At 41.3% G+C, this 26,048-nt stretch overlaps 1 protein-coding gene across 2 annotated transcripts in view; it reads right to left on the reverse strand.

Moving 5' to 3' along the window:
• Positions 1-5,147: 5,147 nt before the first annotated feature.
• The window catches only part of LOC108128570 (hornerin), a 47,462-nt gene continuing 26,561 nt past the window's right edge, over positions 5,148-26,048 (reverse strand). Inside the window, exons 1-6 of one of the 2 annotated variants that reach the window (XM_070276272.1) lie at positions 25,745-25,846; positions 21,529-21,708; positions 8,017-8,108; positions 7,815-7,940; positions 7,207-7,545; positions 5,148-7,102 (exon numbers count right to left, since the gene is read on the reverse strand). In XM_070276272.1, the coding sequence (XP_070132373.1) occupies positions 5,302-7,102; positions 7,207-7,545; positions 7,815-7,940; positions 8,017-8,108; positions 21,529-21,708; positions 25,745-25,831 (2,625 nt within the window). In that variant the 5' untranslated portion in view covers positions 25,832-25,846 and the 3' untranslated portion in view covers positions 5,148-5,301. Of the gene's footprint in view, positions 7,103-7,206; positions 7,546-7,814; positions 7,941-8,016; positions 8,109-21,528; positions 21,709-25,744; positions 25,847-26,048 lie in introns of those variants that run through there. The other variant, XM_043213071.2, reaches the window with a different exon arrangement.

Here is a 26,048-nt window from a genome sequence, read left to right on the forward strand (position 1 = left end):
CTCCATTGTCCATCGAACTGCATACCACGTTTTTCGATATCGAACAACTCATTTTCGACCGTTTTTTCGAAAAAATGGAAAGGCTAACCATCACGATTTTTTCCGATTTTCGCCGAAAAACTTTTTGTCGCATTTCGACGAAATTGGTATGCAGTTCGATAGACTTTGAGGCGCTGATTTCGAAAACGCCAAGCGTTGCCAGATCGGACCACAAACGGCCGAGATATGAGCTCTAGAAAGCTCAATTCTGCCCCGATCTGGCAACCCTGCACATTTTCGGAATCAGCACTCCATTGTCCATCGAACTGCATACCACGTTTTTCGATATCGAACAACTCATTTTCGACCGTTTTTTTCGAAAAAATGGAAAGGCTAACCATCACGATTTTTTCCGATTTTCGCCGAAAAACTTTTTGTCTCATTTCGACGAAATTGGTATGCAGTTCGATAGACTTTGGGGCGCTGATTTCGAAAACGCCAAGCGTTGCCAGATCGGACCACAAACGGCCGAGATATGAGCTCTAGAAAGCCCAATTCTGTCCCGATCTGGCAACCCTGCACATTTTCGGAATCAGCACTCCATTGTCCATCGAACTGCATACCACGTTTTTCGATATCGAACAACTCATTTTCGACCGTTTTTTCGAAAAAATGGAAAGGCTAACCATCACGATTTTTTCCGATTTTCGCCGAAAAACTTTTTGTCTCATTTCGACGAAATTGGTATGCAGTTCGATAGACTTTGGGGCGCTGATTTCGAAAACGCCAAGCGTTGCCAGATCGGACCACAAACGGCCGAGATATGGGCTCTAGAAAGCTCAATTCTGCCCCGATCTGGCAACCCTGCACATTTTCCGAATCAGCACTCCATTGTCCATCGAACTGCATACCACGTTTTTCGATATCGAACAACTCATTTTCGACCGTTTTTTCGAAAAAATGGAAAGGCTAACCATCACGATTTTTTCCGATTTTCGCCGAAAAACTTTTTGTCGCATTTCGACGAAATTGGTATGCAGTTCGATAGACTTTGGGGCGCTGATTTCGAAAACGCCAAGCGTTGCCAGATCGGACCACAAACGGCCGAGATATGGGCTCTAGAATCTCTGTTTCTGGTCCGATCTGGCAACTCTGGACATTTTCGGAATCAGCACTCCATTGTCCATCGAACTGCATACCACGTTTTTCGATATCGAACAACTCATTTTCGACCGTTTTTTCGAAAAAATGGAAAGGCTAACCATCACGATTTTTTCCGATTTTCGCCGAAAAACTTTTTGTCTCATTTCGACGAAATTGGTATGCAGTTCGATAGACTTTGGGGCGCTGATTTCGAAAACGCCAAGCGTTGCCAGATCGGACCACAAACGGCCGAGATATGAGCTCTAGAAAGCTCAATTCTGTCCCGATCTGGCAACCCTGCACATTTTCGGAATCAGCACTCCATTGTCCATCGAACTGCATACCACGTTTTTCGATATCGAACAACTCATTTTCGACCGTTTTTTCGAAAAAATGGAAAGGCTAACCATCACGATTTTTTCCGATTTTCGCCGAAAAACTTTTTGTCGCATTTCGACGAAATTGGTATGCAGTTCGATAGACTTTGGGGCGCTGATTTCGAAAACGCCAAGCGTTGCCAGATCGGACCACAAACGGCCGAGATATGGGCTCTAGAATCTCTGTTTCTGGTCCGATCTGGCAACTCTGGACATTTTCGGAATCAGCACTCCATTGTCCATCGAACTGCATACCACGTTTTTCGATATCGAACAACTCATTTTCGACCGTTTTTTCGAAAAAATGGAAAGGCTAACCATCACGATTTTTTCCAAATCTTTTTTCCTCTTTGTTCCAGCTTAATCTATTCCTCCCTTAATAAAACACATGCAAACATTTTTCTTTATTAAACATTGAACAGGTTTTATACTAAATTTATACTAGACTACACTACAGCTTCTAGATTTATACTTGATTTACAAACATGTGGTTCACGTAGAATACTCTGGTTGGTTTTCCAATATTATGGGCGAAAATCGATACCTTTAGATCCTCTTGGTGTTGGGGGACGATTTTCGGGCGCCATGCTGCGTTGGGGGCGACTTTCGGGCGGCCATCCTGCGTTGATCCTCTACAATCGACGTCTGCATCCGGCAACTTCACCTTTGTATAAGCTAAGAAGCAATGTTAGCGCATCCCAATATTCTATTCACCTTTTTGGATATTTACTTACCAGGTAATTATCAGCTAGAACACTTTCTCAACAACGCTTTAGTGAAGCTTTGTTTGCTTTCTGAAAGTTCCCATTTAAAGTATATGGAGTTCGAGCGATGCGCACATCTCTGCCAATAGGCATCCGATTTATAAGTGGGGCACCTTAAATGACTCGTAGAAGTATTCCCCATCGATCTGCATCAAAATCTAGGGACGGATAATTTTTGGGAATTTATTGTTTACTTCTGGACCTTCGCAGGGAAAACACAGGGAATGACAGCGATGTCTATATCTTGGCCAATAGGCATCCGATTTCTAAACAGGGCACCTCAAATGACTCATATTACCAATCGATCTGAATCTGTGGGCGGGATATTGTTCAGATTTTTAAATTACTTTCTGGAGGTTAGACTAGGTTTTGTAAAAATAAATGTTAAAAAAAAAAATGTTAAAAATAAACGTGCTTTGCAGCAGCAAATGTTGATGAAGCATCAGCGAACTATATCCGATAATTGTGAACTACATACACATATCCGTATACATATAAACATTTATCTATAATATGGCCACCAAAAAGCCTTTTTGGCCAAAAGATCAGACTTGTGGGTCCTCTAAATAACAGTACCTTTCGCAAGGGTATAGCCCAACAAGAAAGCGTTAAATAAAATAAAAGGAAGAGAGATGAACGCAAATGGAGACAAACGGAAAGTGGAACGATGGTGCGTTGGAAGGGGAAATGGCTTGGCAGGGAAGAGGACAAATCTAGCCAGCTGCTAAATAACGGCACTTAATCATTTTACTGGGTCAGGTCACGGGTGGACGGACGCAGCCGAAGCCGAAAGCGAAACCGGAGACGGAGCAGGAGCCGGAGCCGGAGGCTGAAAGAGAGCGGAGAAGAAGGGGGTTATATAGCCCGGGGGGAAATCCGTGGCTTTTCGCGTTGAACTTTTGAACTCGTGCACTGACCCTATTCGTGTCCTTTTTTTTTTTTTTTGGTTTTGTTGCTGTTGTTGTTCCCCCAGTGGACTTACCAGCTCCCTGGGCGCGTTTATGGCAAATGCGAATTATTTTCCAGGCCTGCTGCGTACTTTTATTGAGGTGAATCCTGAAAAAGATTTTACGAGTTCACATAGTAGGTATTTACTGTAGATTTAACCCAAAAAAAAAAAGACAACCAGCACCACCACCATCCAATAAAATACTGAGATTTCCTTTTGTGTGTTCAACTCACATAAAATTTGTTTTTATTAGTTTTTGTTTTTTTTTTTTGTTCTCTCGCACCACCCAAAAAATATCGCACCACTGCACCGCCCCAGCCACCACCGTTTTATTCTCGGGGGGGTTAGGGGTCACAGTAGGGCGTTGCACAGTCCACCCACAACAAACTATCAAACTAACAATCAAACAAACAACAGCACAGAAAAAATTGTAAACTTATCTGCTAGACACACACACGGAGACACATTAAAGGATTAAACATTATCTTTATGTTCTATTTGGGGAATATATCTTTTCTTTCAGTGTAGTTGTAGTAGTAGTATGCGTGTGTGTGTGTGTGTGCGTGCAATTCTTAGGGGCTCTGAAGAATTGCCAGTTCTTATATTAAAGATATTCTTGTTGTATGTTTGACTTTGATTTTAACATTCAATAAACTTTAATATTTAATATGTCTTAGCATATATGTTTCGTTTATGTATATATATATATATATCTTTATACATATATATATATCGTATTTGTGTATAATTTATATAAGTTTTAAGTATGTAGCTCGCGGCGAGGGGAAAAAAGTTTAAAAACACTGGCACAGCTCAGATTAAACATTTAAAAGACATCGACATTTTTGGGGGCATTTATATTTCTTGGCACAGTTTCTTGTTGATTTAGTTTTTCTTTTTAACTTTAATGCATCTTTGATTTTTCAAGTTCTTATATCTTATATAGCCCCATTGATTTCAAGTCTTCTCAAAACCATCCATTTTCAATCAAACTCTCGTTCTTTCTCAATTGCAACAATCAACAATCATTTTTCAACAACCTTTTAAGGATGAAGTTTTCCAATAACTTTCTATTTTTATTATTTAATATTATTATTATTATTATTATTATGTTTTTTGGATTTTAGATATTTCTTTGTTTTTGTTTTTTTTTTTTTGTGAGCAACTTACTCCAAATATACCTTATACTGTATATTCTATAGACAAAAAACAAAAAAAAAACACAGTTTCTTGTTCGTTCTGGCAATAATTTTGCTACTTAAAATCTTAGCTCTTGTTTCTAATAATTCTTGGCAAAAAATCCGCAATCCAACAACAGGCTAAAGCTTTTCGTTTCCATTTCCCACCAGCGACTGCTCTGGCAACTTTTTACCTTCAGGCTTGTCCTGACTTTTAGCTTGGCTTTTGAATATTTTTTTCTTCATCCTCCCCCTGATTTTCTGTTAACCCATCTATAGTTTTCTTTCGTGATTCATACTTTTTATAGGCCTCCCACTTTTTCTAGGTCCTGTTTGATTTTTTCTTACTCCTTCTGGTCTTTTCCATAATTCTTTCCGATTTCTAATGAAGCCTTTCTTTACAGACTTTTCTATTCTCTCCTGATCTTTAATCTCCTTTTGAGTTCTTCTTTAAATCTCTAGTTTTTAAAAATTCTTCAGATCTCTCAGATTTCTATTTCGAATCTTTCTGCAAGCTTTGGTATTTTTCTAAAGATCTTTATATTCATTTTTAAGATTTAGGCATTTTTCTGGACCTCTTTAGATACTTTTCAAAGGATCTTCCGAACTCTTTAACTATTTTGAAAGAAATCCGATTTCCTAGAGCTCTTCAGATTATTTTTTAAGTCTTCCCAATTTTTCTAAACTCTTTCAACTAGTATCTAGGACCTTGGTAGTTTTTCTAAACCCCCATTCCAATTTCTAGGTCCCATCTACTTCTAAGAATTCTAAGAAAGTCTCTAAGAATTGTTCTAATCCCGGCCAACTTCTTTCTTTTCCAACAACTTTGTAGATTTCTTCTATAACTTTCTTACCTTCTTCTTTGTTTTTAGACTTTCCCTGCAAGTTTCGGATCCTTCTTCCAAGTTCCCTTACAGTTCCGCGAATATATTCTCCCTGAAATCCAATTCCGGATGAGCTGAGTGACTGGAAGAGCCATGACCGTAGTCGTAGTCCCGCGAGGAGGACTTCATGGAGCTCCGGCCGCCGGAGACACCGGAGCCGGAACTAAAGCTGGCATTCCGGGGACTACTCCGGCGCATCCGGCCCTCGATTACGGCCATCTTGTTCAACGGCTGCGTGGGATCCAGTTCGCAGAAGGCGCCGGCAATGAGATCAGTGCCGTTGAGGGAGTTGAAGCTGTCCCGCTTCGAGTTGCGTCCGGGATGGCCGACGCCAACGCCCCCGCTGCCGTGCTGCCCATACCCGTGACCATGATGATGACCCGAGCCGGAACCGGACATGGAACCGGAGCCGCAACTCTTCCGGCTCAAGCGACTGCGACTGTACTGGTATTGGTAGGCGGGCGGAGCGGCTGCGGCGGCGGCGACGACGGCGGCAGCACCGGGCGGCAGATTCTGCGATCCGCCCGGCGTATAGCTGTCGTAGAAGTCCGGCGGCACGACTTCCTCGTCGTCGACCTCCTCGAGGCTCGGCCGGATTTGTGATGGCTTCTGGAGGCTATCGTCCGACGGCGCCACCGACACGCCGGTTTCCAGAGTCGAGCAGAGGCTGTACTCCGTGGACAGGGACTGCGACTGGGACTGCGAGAGGCTGCTCAGAGGATCGCTGCCCGGCAGGACCAGGGCCAGGCCACCCTCCCCGCTGGAGCCCCTGGCCACCGCCTTGCTGGCCCCTTTGGGGGAGCGCTGGGCGTAGAGCTTCTCGATGTCCGGCAACTGTCTGCCACGACCCCCCTTCTCGCGCTCCCGCTCCCGCTGCAACATGTCCTGGATGTCCATGCTGCGCTCCCGCTCCAGCTGGTCCATGATCTCCAGGTCCCGCTCCAGGGTGCTGGAGGAGAAGGTGCTGCTGCTGCACTCGCTGAAAGAGACGTCCTTGTGGCGCAGCAGGCCGACGCCGCCGGGCGGCCATCTCTGCGGCGGCACCATCATGCTGCTCACCACGGAGCTCTCCTCCCCGTCGCCGTAGTTGCTGGTGCTGCTGTCGTCCGGGATGATGATGCTGTTTCCGTTTCCGCTGCCGTTGCCGTTGGTGCCGTTGCAGTAGGTCGAAGCGGTGACATTGGAGAGACACTCGGCGGTTAGCTTCAGGGAGCTGCGATGGCCCTGTCCCGGACTCGAGCCCTGACCTTGGCGGCTTCTATTGCTGCTGGCGCTGCCACTAGCACTGCCGCCACCCAGCTTCCGGTGCGGATGGGCGTGGCCGCTTCCGCCGTCGGATATGATGTTTATTTTGACGTCATGCTTCTTGCCGCGCACATCCTTGCCCAGATTATTAACGACCCCGGCATCGCCTGCCCCCCTCCCACCACGCCTGTCCCTATCCCTATCCCTGTCCCTATCTCTCTCCCTATCCCTAGTCCTGTCACCTGCCCTGTCCCTATCCTTGCCCTGGCGATAGGGTGCTCCCGAGTAGCGATCCCCTCCAGCGGAGGCGCCCGATCGCTCCCTTTCGTGTCGCAGCTTTGTGGCGTGTTTTTGTAGATTTTCCGGATTGCTACTTGCCCCACCACCTGCACCTACACCTGCACCACCACCACCACTAACACTACCGTGCTGCACACTACCTGTGGTGTTGGAGGGCTCGTCCTTTTCGATGGAGTCCTCGCGGGAACTGCCGCCGGTTCCGGTGGCATCGCTGCGACGCTGATTCTTCTGCTTGCGTTTCGATGAAAGCCGGAAGTAGCCCCTCAGACGTTCCTGCTCGTCCCTGGGATAGAAAATAAAAAAAAATAAATAATAGTTGGTTAGTCATAGGTATAAGTGAAAGTCCTTTAATAAAGAAAAACCACCAAAAAATTACTCTTTACTTACCTGGGCAGTATCTGTGAGGCGTAAATGCACGGAAAGATGACGGTGGGCAGGAAGGCCACCCACACAAACATCAGGTAGGTGAAGTCAAAGTGCTTGGAGTTCTCGTACGTCTCCTCCAGGGAGAGCTTGGCGAATCGCAGTATCATCAAGGGACACATGCACACCACCTGGGTGGCCGCCATGGTTCCAAAGTTCCTCTGTTTCCGTTTCTCTCGATTGACATCCAACTCGGCGCTGTACAGGTCGTAGGACCTCGAAGTGCTGCCACCGCCATTGCTCAGGCCGGCCACCCCGCCGCCGGAGTGGTGACGCGGCTCCACCGAAGAAGTTGAAGAGTTTCTGGAAAGGAAAGGGTGCAGAGTGGTTATAAAAACCGATATAATAAATCTCTTTCTAATTTTGAATTAAAAATGACTTTGTAATTTATTGAAAAAGTAATCCCCCAAAAGAAACCCAAAGAAGAAGTTAAAGATTCAAAGTGAAACTCATTAGCGGTGACTAATGGGTGTTCGGATTACCCAGCCAGTTAGTCTCTGATTGTTAAATCACCGAATTAATCAGTCCAATTAGCCGGCTGGGCTAATATTTCAACTAAATCACCGACTCACCTCTGTCGCATTCGCAGATCGGCCCTATGCTCGTACATCATCACGGCGAAGGGTCCTTCGGGCGGCCGCAGCTCCTGGGAGGTGCGAATGTACAGGTAGGACAGCAGGATGGCAGGACCACAGTACCTGCAAGGATTGTAAGACAAGATAGTCGGCAGGCAGTCAGTGGCAGGAAGAACGGGAGGGACATCCAAGAACTCACATGAGCAGAAAAAGTCCACGCTGGTACTCCTGCATGTCGTCCATCAAGTTAACAACGCAGACTCCTATGCCAGCCAGTTGGGGCAAGTAGTCCTGAAATTAAAGGATTCATATTAAAGTCTATTAAATATTTAAAGTTTTTGACTTGAATCTGGAGTCTTAATTCCTTTTAATTTAACAATTATAATAAATATTCCATGCTAGACGAAATTAAGGGCCTCCATTAATAATTACCGTGAAAACGAGGCAAGGAGACCAGACCGAAGAGCACATTGGAGGCACAAAACAATAATTTGTGGCAACAACACAGAGGTTCAATGACTTGGCATTTGAAATTGATTCGTCGGTTTCGTCGACGGGAAAAGTGGCGGAGAAATAGTTGAATTGATTTTATAATTACAGAGGGCCTCCCCTTCGGAATACTTTGAAGTCCCGGTTCGTTTTCTGTGTATCGATTGGCGAGGGAGAAAAGCTTTAATTGAATCAATTCTGGTGCCTGACACTCGGAGGCCAAAATATCAAGTATACGCAACGTACGACGCCGCCGCCGTCGCCTCACCTTAAGCGAACTTTTGCGCGACCTTGACCGAGCAGAGCAGATTGCCTGGCGGGGCTGGGTGGAGGTCATCACCAAGAGTGGCAGGGTGTAGGTAATAGGTGGTGTGACACTGCCACCCGGGGAGCAGAGATTACGTCGTAATTGTAATTACATATGAATTCGCGCGTAGCGAAAAGTTTTTCGGATAGCAGAGGAAATTAAACAAAGAGCGGAAATGAATTTATGGCCGCATCCAAGTTATTTTCTCATTAAATGAAAACGATGGTAAGCGGTAAGCGTCGCGGTAAGTCGTGGTAAGTCTTTCAAAGTCTTGGTATTAAATGATCAGTCAGGATTCTGGATAGACCACATGATGGCCTGTATTAATGGTAATAAGGTAAGTTAGAGGAAATAGATATAGTATTTAGATACATGATGTAATTGAGGATATGATTTCCCCAGAAGTCTTAACATTCTTTCCACAAAAACACAGAACAGAAGCTTATTCCGATCTATCAGCTGTAAAGAACCTATAGGATATAGTCCACAAATCTTTTCCATATTATTTTATAGATTTCTAGTCTTGAAAACAGGTTTTATACAACATCTGGTGTCGATAACTCTTAATATGAGAGTCTAAGTCTAGAAGTAGTTTTGAGGATACCTGGACAAGCAGACAAGGTTCTGATAGCTCTAGAGATTTTTCTAATCAAAAATATTTAGATACTTTAGAGAAGTTTAAATTATAATACCTAGATACTATAGAATCAGAGGCATTAAAACTGACAGACTAGCTTAATCTAAAAACCGATTAACAGGCACTCAGACCAGGCTCCAACAACCCTGTAAGTATTTCTAACCAAGAACCCAAGTACACACTCCATAGAGTGAAGGACAAAATGATAATATCTCATCCCCATAAAGGGTAGCAACTTATCTTGGAAAAACTTTTCTTATTTTCCGCCTCTTTGGTTATAATTTCTGCTCATTTTTAATGCAACTTCATTTTTATGCAGAGAGCATATGTTGTTACCGGAAAGGGCCACTCGTAAATGATTTTGTATGAATAACTATTAAAAAGTTTGTCTCCGACTAAAAACGGAGGGGCGGTTGGGGTGCCAGAGGCTTCAACTTTTAAATCAAATCGCAAACTACCAAGGAGAAGTCCTCCTCCTCCTCATTCTACTTGTCGTCTGGAAAGGCAACGCCAATGGAAAAGTTTTCCCCGAAATTGTAATGAAACCTTTTTCAACCAAATCGCCCCAGTCCAAGTTCTGCCTCTGTAGCCCCGCAATACCCCGAAATACCCCCATTCCCCCATCCAAAAAACAGTCATTTGGGTAATGAACTGTTAGCGCTGTACAATCTGGCCAACAAATCTGTTTTGAATACTTTGCCCACTGCGCACAGTCAAATGCAAATAAACGACAATAAACGATCACGGAGAGAAAAAACGGTGCTATTTATTGACAATAAACCAGCAGGACAGAAGGACTCTGACAGGGTCCGATTAAGGCTGAGGATTTGTAAGGATTGTATGGAAATACATACATTTCCCAAAAACCTTCAACAACAGATGTAGGGAAAGTTATTTTAATGTTCTGTTTGAATTTCAGTTTAGATGGTTCTGGCAAATGTGTAAAAAAAAAATATTTATTTACAAGTTTAGAGTATAGAAATTTTGTATAAAAGTTATTAAAATTTATGGAAAAGTTTGGAAGCTATTGGAAAATATTGAAAAGGAAATTATTGATTGTCTGAGAAAAGTAACACCAGGAGTAGGTAGTAGTTATAGCTATTTGGGACTTTGAGACTTTTAATAAATAGGATTTAACTTAAATTTAAAATAAATATTATTATAATAATGAAGTAAATAAATTAAAAAATATTTATAAACATAAATAAAATAAATGTAATATTGAAAATATTATAGAAACCATTTAAAAAAATATAAGAAAAGGGAATGTTAGTTAGCAGAGAGGTCTTTTTTATACTTTAAAGAAATATATATAATATTATAGAAATGATATTTTAATATAAGCTAAATTATTAAATTTAAGGAAGAAATAGGAGAATATATACTCTTTTATTGAAAACCCTTCTAAATCTCTAACTTGAAATATATATATTTTTTCAACCCAAAATCTTAATACTGTTTCTTCTAAAATTGCAAGCCATAAACTCTAGTTCCTTACTAATTAGCCATAATTTAGTAGCTCTATTTTCCTCTAAGCCCACAGCAACTTCTGTAAACTAAACTTTTTAATTAGTTTTCGATAATTATAGCAGAAAAGTCAAAATTTCGGCAAAGTAAACACAAAAAAGTGCAAAGAACTTTCTTGGCCAAGAAACTTTTTTATTTTTTTGGGGCAATGAGTTGGCCAAAAATTCCGTGGGGTTATGAATCATTTTTCTTACTGTGCATTGAGGGGGGGATGGGGCTGAGGAGGGGTGGAGGTTTGGTAGCAAAGATATAGAGGGGCAAAGTACGGCGTGGGCGTGGCGGCAACGGATGCTGCACGCAATTTAACGAGACCTGGGGGCATCTTCTCGGTTAGGATTCCCCGGCAGATCGTTCGTTTTGGTGACCTTGGTTCCATTCTGGTTCTGGGGACTTCTGGGGTTCGGCTGTGGTTATAACTCCTCTTGCTCCTGCTGCTCCTCCTGCGGCTTGGTTTGTGTCCTTGTTTATATTTGTATTTTTTTTTTCCGGCTTTTATGGACATCCCTTTGCACAGCAGGCTCATCTCCGTGCCGTTTCCTTTTTATGGGAAGGTGGTGGTGGTGGTGGGGGAGACATCCACTTGCCACCCCATTCTACCACCCACTACCTCAGTGCCTTTCTTCAACTCCAGTTATGATTACCTTGGCAGAGCCTTGGCGGAGCAAAATGCAATTGATTTGATTCGTGTGGGGCACAAATCAATTTCAACGCTGGCCCGTAAACAGTTTATGGCCTGGAGATGCCCTCAACAAGTGGCCAGCCCATTAAATTGGCTTAAATCCCACCCTCATACACACCCTCTCATACACATATAAAAATTTACAATTTGCCAAACAATTTATCGACTTCTTTTGGTTTATTCCTGGCTGGGATATATGGCACATAGGAAGCCGCCCCGAAAGCCAAGACATTAATAACAATTTATTTCCGTTTTTGCCAAGAAAATGATTATAACTTTGGCAATAGGAAGGAAATAAGAGAAAGTATTACTTCCAATTTGGGAATTTTGACTTTGACAGATGACTGGAAGTCCTTGTATTATTTAAGTAAAGTTTATTAACAAAAAACCTTTTAGTTGGAATGTATAATTATGACAAGACCCTCTGTTAGTCTCTAATTTATTAAATTTTTCTTAAAAAAAAAAAATCTTTTTAAAAATGTATTTCGATGAATTCCACAAGGTATTGACTTTTTAACATTTGTATTTACATTCTGGGGGAGTGGGGAGAGTTTGTTTTGTAACTTTTTCTTTGAAATTTGATGTCTGTGGCCCACGCAAGAAAAATACGATACCAAGACTCATTTGTCAGGCTCAGATGTTCGGAGCATTATTTACATATATTTATCAAAGCGATAATTGAATTGAAACTTTTCCGGCACGCATACATGAGCATTAATTAAAAGAAAATAATTGCAAAGAAAAAAAATTACAAGAAAAGAACCAACATTTTTCAAATATTCGGCCCTCCTCCGCACGAAGATACCAAAAAAAAAAATGTATATTCGATGCATAATTAAAAGTAAAATTTCATAATTTAAATAATAAGAAAGCAATAGAGGCTAGGGGTTGGGGGGAGAAAAAGGACAGTAGCCGGTCCTGGCAAAAGGCAGGAGACAGAAGGCAAGATTATAATGTAAACAACGGACCAGAGTGGTTAGGCCTCCGCAAAATCCGGGTCCGTGTCCGGGCAAAAGACACTGCCGGACTTAATGGCCGTAAAATGCTTGCCAAGCGGCCAGACGAGGTCACGGAAAAACACACACACACAACACCCCCCTGGACTCGGATCACGACCCAGAGACAGACCCGGGACCCGGACCCGGACACGGACACGGACAAGGACATAGACTAGAAGCAGGACCAAAGCCCCAAAATTTAGCTGGACCCGAACCCGGATCCGGCATGTGTTGCGCCCAGCCAGCTTACGATAATAACACAATTATGTACTTACATAATTAAAGTCGTAAAGTGCACAAAAACACACACAAACCAGAAAAGATGAGACTCTGGCAGTGAGAGAAATAATAGGACGATTTTAAAAAAATAGCTTTTTTATTATAATAAAAATTTATACTCAAAAAAAATAATATATTCCATGGCTAAAAGTCTTTTAAGGTTGTAGGTTCTTTAACTAAAAAGAACTCTGATAAGAAACCTCTTTATAATAAGCTATATAATATTAATATATTATTTATTACATTTTTATTAGGAACCAAGAAGCTGTATAATTTAATAGAATAGTAAGTTCCATTAACAGGTTAATAGAATAATCATAAAACTGTCTTATGGACTCGAGAAAAGCCTTACGAATAATACTACATATTAATATTTTATTTAACTATATAATCTAGTTATTATTCGAGTTAAAAATAAATTCTTTCGGCTTGGTTCCTAGTCTTGAACAATTATTGGATTTTACTAAACAAACTGTTAAATTTAGGAACTTTTTCTAAAAAATTTATACAAAGTATTTCTACAAAAATATACCAATATATGTGTATAGTATATATTCTAAGTATTTACCTTTTATTAATATATTTTACCATTTCATAAAAGCATTGAATAAATTTTAAAATATAATATAAACTAACAAAAACAAAGCCTATTTCTATATTTGTATGTTTTGTAACCCCTATATTTCTCTCTCTGTAAAATCACAAGGACGAGCACCAGGAAGCGCACTCGTCGCTCAAGTCTTTTATTTTGATTTTGATTTTGGGTTTCAGATTTTTATTTTTTCACTTGTTTTAAGTGACAGGGAGAAATGCAAACGAAGTGGAAACCGAATGCCAAGAGAGGCTAAAGCAAGGGGAGGAGGGGAGGGGTAGGAAAAGTAAAGCTGGAAAATTACAAAAGAAATGGAGGCGGGGGAAAGCCGCTGTCCGCCGATTGGAGATAGCAGTCCTGGTAGGTGGTCGGGGCTAGTGGGACTTGGTTATCACAAAACCATTTCAACGTATTTGTTTTTCTCATATACTTTTCCAAAAAGTGGAAAGAAACGGAATTCACAAACTTTTCCCATACCCATGAGAAAATTGCATTTGTTGCTTCTGCTTTTCTTTTTTTTTATTGGCCATTGTTGCTTTTCTTTGCTTGCTTTTTTTTTTTGGCTGTTGATGTTATTAATATTTTATGCTTATGCGCATAACAACAATGGATAACGACAGGACAACAAAGGAATAAGTATACTTTATACACGCCATGTACTTGTTTCCAAAAATACATGAATACATTTGAATTCTAATACACATTACACTTAACCTTCCATTTCAACCATCTTCTTCCCTGAATTCTAATTCCAATTTGATGAAAAAAAAAGAAAGTTGTTTTCAAACTCCTTTGACTCGATTGTCTATTATTTGTTGATGGCCAGGTGATTTAGAGCAATAAGCTGCTTACACCCACAAGCATCATCAGCAAGGACAACGAGAATGAGAAGGTCCTGTTTAAAGAGAAGGATACACACACACACACACAACACGATTGATTCAACCGCATAACAATTTTGAAGATCCCATTTAAAGTGCGCTCTGCACTCGTTTTCCACTTGGCAACTGTAGACATATATTATATTTTATTTTATATTGTATATAGTATATGCCATATAGCACTCAAGGTACTCAGCCACCCACAGCACACACACACATGCCACACACCCCAAACACAACAAAGAGCAAACGCATAAATATTATAACGAAATTTAAGCTGTCATTTCACGGCCTCTGGCAGGCAGAAATTTGACAACCGCTAGTACAGCATTGTGGGGTATGTGAAAGGGGGGGTTTTAAAAGTTATTACATTTAAAATTAATGGATTTTATATTCTTTAGAAATTATCTAGAAATATTCTCCAGATATACATAATATAATAATGAATGGTATATTTCAGATCAAGTTCTTAAGTGATTATAAGTTCTTTAAAAAGCTGAGAAATATTTCTTAAATATCCTAATTTTATAATACTATTTAAGCTACCCTCGCTCGACTCCATTTCGCTGCTGGCAGCCGTCTTTTCGCCGAATTTGTTGATATTGTTATTTTACAATATGTAAAACGTTTACCAGGAATACACCAGAGCCTCGTTCTACCTTTTGTTTTCAATACCCTTGAAAGGGGCTTATTATTTTGTTGAAAATTCTATTAAAATTCTAAAAATATTCGTATTAAAATATATTTTTACAGGGTTTATCCTTTAAATCGATGCTTTTTCAGAAGACTAAGAACTGAGTTTAAAAGCAAAAGGCTTAAAGGCTCTATGGCTCTATTTGTTTCCAAGCTAGTTAGGAATATTAAGCCTTGAAGCTAATAATTTATATATATTATAGCATTTTAATAAATTTTTTAAAAACAAAAGCCATTCTGATTCTAGACTAGTATTTTCTTCCTTCAATTTTCAGACTTTTCCCAATTATTTACCTAAATAATTATACTTTTAATACATAGAGTATCTAACCATTGTCTCAACCTTAAAGCCACCTCTACTTCACCTGAGAAAAGCAGGTGAGTGAATTACGAGATGGCAGCACTTTTGTCAGCCTGCAATTGGGAATTTGTCAAAGTCGCTTGCCATTTTCGGAGATGGAGACCCAGTTTTTCAGCCATAGCTCCACTCCCCATCATTAGTGGGTGGGCCAGCTGTTGCTTTTCAGGACCCAGCCTCGGGAGGAAAGGCCAGAGGTGGTGATAAAAATTGATTGCCTTACGGGCGATTGCAACACGCATAAAATCGTCAGGCTTTCCGATGTCCTGTTCCCCTTGATGTCCTGATCCTGGTAACTGGGTAACTGCCACTGGCACACTGGACATTGCCACCCAATTTGCAACACCAATAACAACAAAAGCAAGAGAGGGGGGTGGGGGGAGGGGCAGGCAGCAACATCATCGCAGGACATTAAAATTCCGTTAAACGAATCGAAACGGGAGCAACTTGCAGTTTCGATGAAATCTCACGATTCTCCAATAAGAATTTTTATGCCCTAATGTATGTGTGGGTGGAGAAGCAGGAGCTATAGCCCCGCCTCTGGAATGAGGAGCACTATGTTTGGCTTCGCCTTTGGTGTGAATTGCTCTGGAAATGAGTTTACGTCTGCCTGTTTAATAATTGAAAATGCCAATCAGCCAAGGCAACCGAGGGAAAGTGAAAAAAAAAGAAAATAAAAGTGCCAGAAGTGAAAATTAGTTTAAGCGTAAAATAAAATGGAAATTATACCCCGGGTATAAGCTTAAATTTTAATCAAGTATTAAGTTAAGGAGTAGTCTATAAAAACTTGTATGCTAAAAGCTTGAATAAAAACCGAGTTATATGGCTTGGAAATAATTTTCACGTAAAAAACGAACAAGTTGGTAAACGTTTATATCTCAATTGCTATTAGTAAATGAAAGGGTAACTGAAAGTCTGCTGAAATAGTTCTGGCATAGAATTCCTTTAGAAGAAAAAAATCCAATTTACCTCAAAAAGCAAAAAGTCAAATAGCAAGAAAATCAAAGCCAGGACTCAAAGGAGTTACATTTTCATTTCTTAATTGAAATTTTTCATTTTATTCATTTTTTTATGCGCCGGAGGGAACTATTTTCAAAGGAAAATGAAGGAATTTTTAACTGGTAGTTGGCTTGAAGGTCTAAGAAGGGAAGGCAGGATAAGTTTAAAGACCCTTAAGAGGTGTTGGGGAAAATTAAGAGTCTTTTAGAAAAATTGTAAAGAACTAGAAGTCTATTAAAGTAAAGCTTTGAATTAATTTATAATTTTTATTAATGGATATTCTTTAAAAAAATATATGTATGTATAGACTTTAAGCTTAGACTTGAAAGATAAGATAAGAAATTGCTTTTTTTTTTTTTAAAACAATTAAGCGAGAAAACTAGCAAAAAATAGCTATTTAATAAATTAAAAAATAATATTAAAATATAAAATAAAACTTTCAGAACTTTAAAACAATTTTTTCATCAAAAAACCAAAAGCCCCACCCATAAAGTCTTAAATTTCCTCCCACTTGACCTCGAACTTCATGAAACTCTAACCTGGAACACCATCGGCATGGTTTTCGCTTCTGTAATTGATTGATTGATTGATTGATTAATTGACTGATGCATCCTGTTGATGTTGAAAAGTTGAACAAGTTTCTGCAGCCTGCAGTTGAAATTTTTTTTAAAAAAGAAAACTTTGCAAATGGGATGCAGGGGAGAGTGCGATGCCTAATTTGCAAAACGACAATGGAGCAATTTGCATGGGGCGTCGTTATGACCTGGCAAATGGCAATTTAATAAGACCTCCTCCGGCTCCTCCGGTTCCACCTACTCCTGCCATCCTTACACGCAGCCTTTGTGAGCTTGCCACCAAAGGATCGCCGGCCAAAGGATGCTGCAGGACTCGCCGCCCACAGACACAAGCTGCCTGGTTAACAAAGTTACATTCATAATATGTAATAATGAAGAAGACGACGACCAAGCCAGGACCCAGGCCCAAGCACAGGCCAGACAGGATACAGGACCAAAGGACCATTTGATTTCCGCTTTAAGCGGAAGTCTCATTTATACACAAGGATGTATAGTGTATGTGTGTGTGGGTGGGTGTGCCTGTGGTGTGTGCATGTGTAATTTTTGCAAATTGTTACAACGAGCCCCGAGCCAAGGCAAATGGGGCCAGTTGATTGTATTTAAAGTTTCTGTTCTTTCTGCGCCAGATAAATGGCAAAAAAATAAAAAAAAAAACGAAAAAGTAAAATATAAAATAAGGATACAGAGGAGACAAGGGGATACTAGAGATGCAAGGCGGCAAAGGAGTTTCGAAAAAGTCTGCAACGAGTTACCAACTTTTGAATGCCCTTGTCCCAGGGGATACACCATCCACTGGCCATCTCCACTGGAAGAGACTTTGAAAAAAGCCAGAAAAATTAGGAGGCACTAAGGATAGATATTAAAATATTTAAATATAAGAGAGATTAGGGATAATAATAGTATTTAAAATATAAAAATATATATCTTTTAAAAGAATGAAATAATTGAACCTTATGAAGCTTATGATTTCATAAGCTTCCACTAACTATAAAAACTATTTAATATTCTTAGAAAATATATATTAAATGAATTTTCCAAAATATATCACCCTTCTATATAGGCTTTTATCTCTGTATGGTTAACCCTCATAACCCCCAAGACCCAAGGACGATGTCTATCTGCAAGTTACTCGAATCCATTGGCTATATTATCTTGTCAATCCCGGGGACTTGATAATGTTTACTCTAGACATTTCTTTTGCCCAGTGACTGGAATTTTCAGCTGTTTTCCCAAGCATTTTATTTCTTCGCATTTCCAGGCCCCGCCGGCGTAATTTCATTTTCGTTTTGCAGGCGCATATCCGGCCAAGTTCTGTTTGGTAATACCTACAAATAGGATGGAGTAGGGTCCTAGAAGAACGCTAGACCCGGACAAAGGGCGAGGGGGAGGACTAGAACTAGTACTAGGATTAGGAGATGCTACGCGCCAAAGTCAACGCCGGCAACCGGATATCCGCAAGTAGGCGGGGAAGCTGCTAGAAGCAAGGAGCCAAGTGGGGAAGGAGTCGCAACCCCAAGCTCAGGACTCAAGAAGCAACAACTGAATGGTAAACATAAATAAACTGTAGCCGCAGAGAGCTAAGCAGGAGGAGGAGGAGGAACACTGGGGGCGCTGGGTTTTAAGGATTCGAAGACAAAGGCATGTCCTTTGCATACACAACGATTTCGCGGCAACTTTGGGCCACTCAAGTCCTTGGCCGGGAAACAGTCACAAATTCCATGCTCATGAGAAATGGGAACTCAAGCCGTTTAAAAAACAAACAAACAAAAATAGACTAAATAAAAATAAACTAAAAAAAACTAAACATAAACTTAAGAAAATGTTGGGAAATATTTTGAAGAAAAATCCAGACTTGCCAGGGAATCTTAAAGAAATGGAAACAATTTTATGAATTATTTCTTGAGAAATTAAATCAAAATATTTGTATATGAGGCCTTTGAGTAAATTTTTTAAAAATATTTATATTAATTAAATTTTTAAGTAAATTAGAAATACAAATAAATGAGAAAAGTATTTTAGAAAGACTTTGTTTTGTTTAAAACCTAAGAACTTAGCTTTGCCTTTCTTACACTTCTATTATTTTAATAATTCCTAATTTATCTTTTATTTTATAGCCATAACTCTTCTTTTTGTTATAATTTTTAAAAGAAAAAAAACCCTACCAACCCTCTAGGAATTAGTTACCAATTTAAATAAGAAGCCAAACAAAAAACTGCAGACATCATCAAAAGTGTATTTGGAAAATTTCTTGGCCAGGTCAGCTGCCAATTTTTATTTGGCCATTTGATGAAGGTAAAAGGATGAATTTCTCTTGCCCCTCCTATCTCTCTCTCTTCATACTGATATTTTTTTTCCAAACTGATTTGTTTTTTGGGGACAACTTATAAAATCAATTTGGCTGCCGAACACAAAGGGAAGCCAGGTGAAAAAAAAATTGTGAGATATATATATATTTTTTTGTATGGAATGCGTAGAGAAATATGGAAAATTTTCAATTTGTTTAGGTGTGTGTGTGTGGTGGAAAAACTTTCTGACACTTTTCCAGGCCAAATATACAAAAAACAAACAAAAAAGTTTTTGCAATGCCCGGCCACAGTTATGAAATCGCTTAATACTTTTGGAAGACAAACAAAGGTGCGATTATAGACGATATGATACCCGGTACTTGGGTCTATATTACTTTATTAATAGAGATACTATTATATAAAAGTATATATTTTAGTTATAATCAACTATAAATTATTTTTAAATATTTGTGGCTTATGGGAAGCGGTTGAGAAGATACCCTACGAACCCTTAAAAGCCCTACGAAGCTATCTATGATTAGATCCATATATCCATTACATTATATAGCTGTGGAAAGTGTCAAAAAATTTAAAAAAAAATTGTATAAGCATGGAACTAGCTACAAAATATTAAGACAATATCTTATAGCCTACGAGATCTAGGACTGATGTATAAGTATAATTGGGTATATCTGTAGAAATAACACTATATAGAGTAGCTTTCTTCTATTTAAGATTTCCAATAAATACAAGACACCTCTATAAACCACAAGTACCGTGCAACAATATAAAACCTGAACCCAGCTGACCTGAAGAACTTCTCGTTTTTTTTTGTGTTTGTTTTGAATGTTTGACTTTCGTCTGAAGGAAAAACTATGGGAAACTTTTGCTTATTAAACAGGATGTAGGTTGGCTGAAAGATTTGTAGAGCAGTTGGCCCAATTGTGAATTGGCAATCAGAGAGTCCGCCTGGAATTGTTTATACACCCATTCAGGACAAGGACCTGCACACACATCCCCACACATTCACAGCCACTGTGTGTCTCTAAGTCTGATTCTGTGTGTCTTTCTAATAGAATGCTAAAATATTCATAAATTGTTGGGAACAGAGAGGCCCCCACCCGAGCGGCGCACAGGCCCCCCCCTCTCAGGGATAATAAGCCCAGGCACAGAGCTTGAGTTTCCTTGGAGAGGAGCCATCAAATTATAAGCAAATATTGAATTAATGAAATTATTGACAGGCGACTGGGCACCGAGCCGAGGACCTGTTCTGGGCCGGGTCCTGTCGCAGCGCAAAGACACCCCCGAGGATTACTTGTAACTGGTAGCTCGTAACTTGTAACTCGTAACTCTTGCAACTTGTTGCCCCCACTCGATGTGACAGGTTATTCTCTGGTCAGTGAATTGCCAAATAAAATATACAGAATTGCCACCAGCAATGAGGGTTCAATCAACCCAACGGCGAGGGCGATCAGGTTTCAGGGATTCAAGGATAATGGTCTCGAATAATCAAAATATGATTGAGATAGGTCGTTTGCCAAAAGGGTAGTGTTATGATACAAGTAACACGGTTCTTTGCGTTATTAACTAAGGCGATTGCAAGAATGGGGAATAATTTGATAAATATTTAAAGCAAAATAATTGTTAACAATTGCCATCCAAAATCCAACTCCAAAAACCAAAACTATTTGAGCCAACACAAAGGGCTTTGTGATTTTCGATTGAGGTTTTCCGACAGGTCGGCTTCTCGCATTCCCTGGCTCACATTTTGGCAGAAAGGAAAATTCCCCAACTGGGCGACAATATTCCTTTTTGGAAAATTTGCAACAAAAATATACAGAATACACTCCTTTACTCCCTCGTACCCTCGTACCCTCGTACTCCTGGGCTGCTGTGATGATTTGACAGTCTGCCAGAGGCTGGAAAAGTGTATCAAAATGTTGCAACACTTTATGGGCCATAAATATTTATGCCCCTAGCTGGCTACTGAGGGCGACTGAGGCTCTGTGGCTCTGTGGGTGTGGCAGGCCAAATATTTTGGCAACAAAATGCAGGCCAACACACACAGAGACGACCGATGACAGGGCCATGTTAACGACCAAGAAATTGAGCAGAACTTGGCCCAAAAAAAAAAAAAAATGGGTGAAAAAAATAGAATGAAAATGATTTTCTCTCCCACTTGTGAGAATCGGGAAAATTCGTTGTCACATGTCAGGAGCCGGCAGAAGGCAGAATTCTGTGCCGCTTTTCCGGTCTAGTGAGTCCGCTTTGATCCGCTTGGAAGGTTTTTTTATTTTTTTATTTTTTTTTGGAAAAGAAGAGGTTGCCTGGCTGCCAAAATAATAACCTAACAAGGAGCTGTCAGGACATCATGAGTGAAGAATGAAAAGTGTAAGAGTGTAAAGGACTTACCCCGAGTTCCACGTAATTGGTATAAATGGGATATGGCAGGGCTATCACCATTCCGGTCAGCCAGGTGGCGCAGCAGCAGACGAATCCTGGCAGTCGTCCCTTCAGCGGATCATTCAGCCAACGCATCCTGTCCCAGGCGATCAGAATGTGCGAGATCATGGCCACATGCAGGGGGATGTCCTGTGGGGGGGGGGGGGGAAAGATATATATACTTTTTTCTTTTCTTAAAGTCTTAAATTTAATTTGATGTATTTATGATATACCTATACCTTATAAAACCTCTAAGCTTAACTCCAAAAATATTAAATTTCCTTTTTAATTTTAGTTTCAAAATTAAGTTTTATTTATTATTATCTTTGGCTTTTTATTATCATTAACGCATTATTTTAAATTTATAAATATTATCTCAGCAGTTTTTGGTTATTTTAGTCTTTCATGTCATTTATTGAAGTCTTTTAAGTTTTGTTTTTAAATTTAAATATTTTTAAGCAAGTTTTATTGAAAAGATTATAAAATCCTTTCCTTTAATTGAAATTATTTAGTTTTGAAGGCCAGTTTCCAGTTTAATGATTAAATTTTAATTAAAGTTTTATAAAAATGTGGGATATATAGTTAAGTTTTTGAGGATATTTTTAATACATGTTTTTATGTAAGTTTTTAAAGTAAAATTGTCAAAATAAAAAAGATAACATAAATTTTTAAGCTCTCTTGTGCTCTTTCTGATGTAAGTTTGTCAAACTTTAATTAAAAATTATAAAGTTTTCTTGCAAAAAAAAAAAATTATTCATTAAAGCTTCTGAGCTTTGTTGTTAAATATTAAAAGTATTATAAAATAAAATAATATATAGAATATTTTCAGTAGTTTTGATTAATTTCCAGCATTAATATGGCACGTTCTTAAATATTTGAAGATCTATTTGAAGCCTCGGATGTATCAGAATCAATGTTTGCGGGCATCTCCCAGTCGTGATCGGAGTCATTGTCGTCAGAGTACTCTCCATCGTCAGAGATAATGATAATCTCATCCCTATTCTCGGTATCCACCATATCCTCGACAACCACTATATCCTCGACGCTATCCTGATCATCATTATCCTTATCGGCCTCTACAATGATTAATGGGCATGGGAAGGCAAATTCTTCCACGCCGACATCCACATATTCTTCTTCCTCTTCTACTTCTTCGGGATCCTCGATCTCTGCCAAGTCTGGGGAGTTTGAGTTTCCACCCATGTTTCCGATAGCCTCATCGTCCTCTTCTTCCTCTTCTACTTCTTCGGGATTCTCGATCTCTGCCAAGTCTAGGGAGTTTGAGTTTCCACCCATGTTCCCGATAGCCTCATCGCCCTCTTCTTCCTCTTCTACTTCTTCGGGATTCTCGATCTCTGCCAAGTCTAGGGAGTTTGAGTTTCCACCCATGTTCCCGATAGCCTCATCGCCCGCTTCATCCTCATCGCTGCCATCGTTAAATATGCCGTCCATATCGCGGGTGACAACCCAAGCCGGAGGCTTCATCAAGGGAGTGAGCTGATCAAGACGAAAAACTGTCTGCTCGCCGTTCTCGTCCAGGCCGAGAACATCGAACAGATCTTCAAAGCTCATGCGTTCCTCGAGAAGGCCTTCCCTGCCCGGTACAGGGATGTCGCGCAGCCGCATGCAGATAGCCTCCACGGAGCACCAGTCGGCGACGCTGCCCATGAAGGTCGAAGGGTTGCAGATGAACCGGAGGGCACATTCGCAGAGGTTGCGGGGAAACAAGACAAGGGGTGCAATGTCCGGCTGCGAATCGACGATGTGTTGGGCATTGGGCAGATGATGTTCCAACTCCGGCTCATACTGCTCCTCCATCTCCGTCTCATACTGCTCCTCCATCTCCGGCTCATACTGCTCCTCCATATCCGGCTCATACTGCTCCTCCATCTCCGGCTCATACTGCTCCTCCATCTCCGGCTCATACTGCTCCTCCATCTCCGGCTCATACTGCTCCTCCATCTCCTCCTCAAGCTCCTGTGGCATCGGCTGCAGCTGCTCCTCCTGCTCCCCCTCCTGGTACTGCTCGACGGTGTGTTGGCCACTGGGCAGTTGATGTTCCAACTCCGGCTCATACTGCTCCTCCATCTCCGGCTCATACTGCTCCTCCATCTCCGGCTCATACTGCTCCTCCATCTCCGGCTCATACTGCTCCTCCATCTCCGGCTCATACTGCTCCTCCATCTCCTCCTGCTCCCCCTCCTGGTACTGCTCGACGGTGTGTTGGCCATTGGGCAGTTGATGTTCCAACTCCGGCTCCTCCGGATGATCTTCCAACTCCGGCGCATATTGCTCCTCCATCTTCTCCTCAAGCTCCTGTGGCATCGGCTGCTGCAGCTGCTCCTCCTGCTGGGGGTGCTCTACCGGTTCCTTCTCTAGTTGCTTTTGGTGCTCAATCTTCTCATCCACCTCCTCGCCGTTCTGATCCTCCGGCTGTGGCTGCTGAATCTCCTCGCGTTTATTCGCCGGGTCCAGCTGTTGTTCCTGTTCGAGCTTCTTCCGCTCCTGAAGCTCAGCCATCATCAAATCCTGCTGATTATAAAAAAACTGGTTTAACAGCAGCTCCTCCTGCTGCTCCTCCGGCGTCTGGTAATCCCGGTAATCATCTACTTCCATGTAGTTTGGAGAACGCACAGCCACCTCCTCGCCGTGCTGCTCTACCTGGAGTGGGCTCTGCTCCTGCTCGTGATGCTGGGGCTCTATGGTTCCTCGCTCGATATTCAGCGGATCCTCCAAGTCCATTCTAGCATTGTCGTTGTGGTCATTGTCCAGCGGCAAATCAAATGATGTATCATAGGGAATCGGATCCTCCGAATTGGAATTCGACGTTGATATCGAACTCGGACCTGACCGCGACCTCGACTTGGATCTCGAACTTGACTTCGAATTCGATTTGGAGCTTGAACCAGAACGGCGGGAACTATCATGGCGTGAACCAGAACGGCGTGAAACCGAACTTGAATTTGAATTTAAACTTAATTCTGATTTAGAACTGGAACTTGATCCTATACGAAAATACGAACGAGCACCTCGCCGAGCATCAGCACGAGTCCCTGAACGTCGGGTTCGCGATCTTGAACGGAAACCTTGACGAGCTGCTAGGGAAGATGGCGAACTAGTGTTCGAAGGAGCACGTGGACGAGCAGCTAGAGGGGATGGTGAACGAGTGCTTGAAGGAGCACGTGGACGAGGTGCTAGAAGAGATCGCGAATTACTGTTCGAAGGAGAACGTGGATGAGCAGCTAGAGGGGATCGAGATCGCACCTTTGAACGGAAACCTGGACGAGCTGCTAGAGGTGATGGTGAACGAGTGCTTGAAGGAGCACGTGGACGAGGTGCTAGAAGAGATCGCGAATTACTGTTCGAAGGAGAACGTGGACGAGCAGCTAGAGGGGATCGAGATCGCACCTTTGAACGGAAACCTGGACGAGCTGCTAGAGGGGATGGCGAACGAGTGTTCGAACGGAAACCTGGATGAGCTGCTAGAGGGGATGGCGAACGAGTGTTCGAAGGAGCACGTGGACGAGGTGCTAGAAGAGATCGCGAACTAGTGTTCGAACGGAAACTGGGACGAGTTGCTAGCGAAGATGGTGAACTAGTGTTCGAACGGAAACTGGGACGAGTTGCTAGCGAAGATCGCGAACTAGTGTTCGAAGGAGCACGTAGGCCAAGTGCTAGGGGCGATGGCGAACGATTGTTTGAAGGAGCTCGTGGAGGAGCAGCTAAAGGCGATCGAGAACGAGAACTTTCCCTTGAATTCGAACTTGATTCCGATGTCGTATCGAGATTGATTATTTCGGGCTCTTTACGGCGTTCCATGTCCATTTCCCTATTGTTGTACTGCACTATTTCTTCACCTGTTGTTTCGAAGCGGCGTAGCGGCGGCTCCACAGTGTCGACAGTCACATGGTAGTCCCCCGATGGCACATCCGCCGGTCTCAAGCCCGCCATCATCGGAATTATGTTGACCAGCTGATTTCGCGGCAAAATCACGGCACAGCGGAATCTACAGCCGGCGCAATCCGGAGCATGAGTCCGTGGATCTAAATTCTGCCCCTCCTGGACGCACACCATTACACCAAAAAAAAAAAATAAAAAACAAAAAAAACACAAATAATGTAGCACCAGAAAAAAAAAACACACACACAAAGTTTAAAATCACTGGAAAAACAACACTTTTCCTTACCGACATTTCCACTATTCGTCTGTTTTGATGTCTGTTTTGATAATTTTTCCAAGAATTCAAATATAGCGTCGGGGTAGCGTTGCGCATGCGCGTGACGCTTTAGTGGAGAACGGGAAGGCAAAAGACGCTTGATGATGTTGATGATGGGAAAAGTATTGAAAAAGCACAAAAAAGACTGCCAACTCGGTGGCTTTAGCATCAGAATTAGTTTCTACCAAACACTGGTATCGGATAGGAATCACGGGGGCGATATTTGAAGAAGAAGAACACAGCCTCCCGCTAATTATTTAAAAATAATAAATTA

The sequence above is a fragment of the Drosophila bipectinata genome, chromosome XR, assembly GCF_030179905.1.
Source record: "Drosophila bipectinata strain 14024-0381.07 chromosome XR, DbipHiC1v2, whole genome shotgun sequence".
NCBI classification, from domain to species: Eukaryota; Metazoa; Arthropoda; class Insecta; order Diptera; family Drosophilidae; genus Drosophila; species Drosophila bipectinata.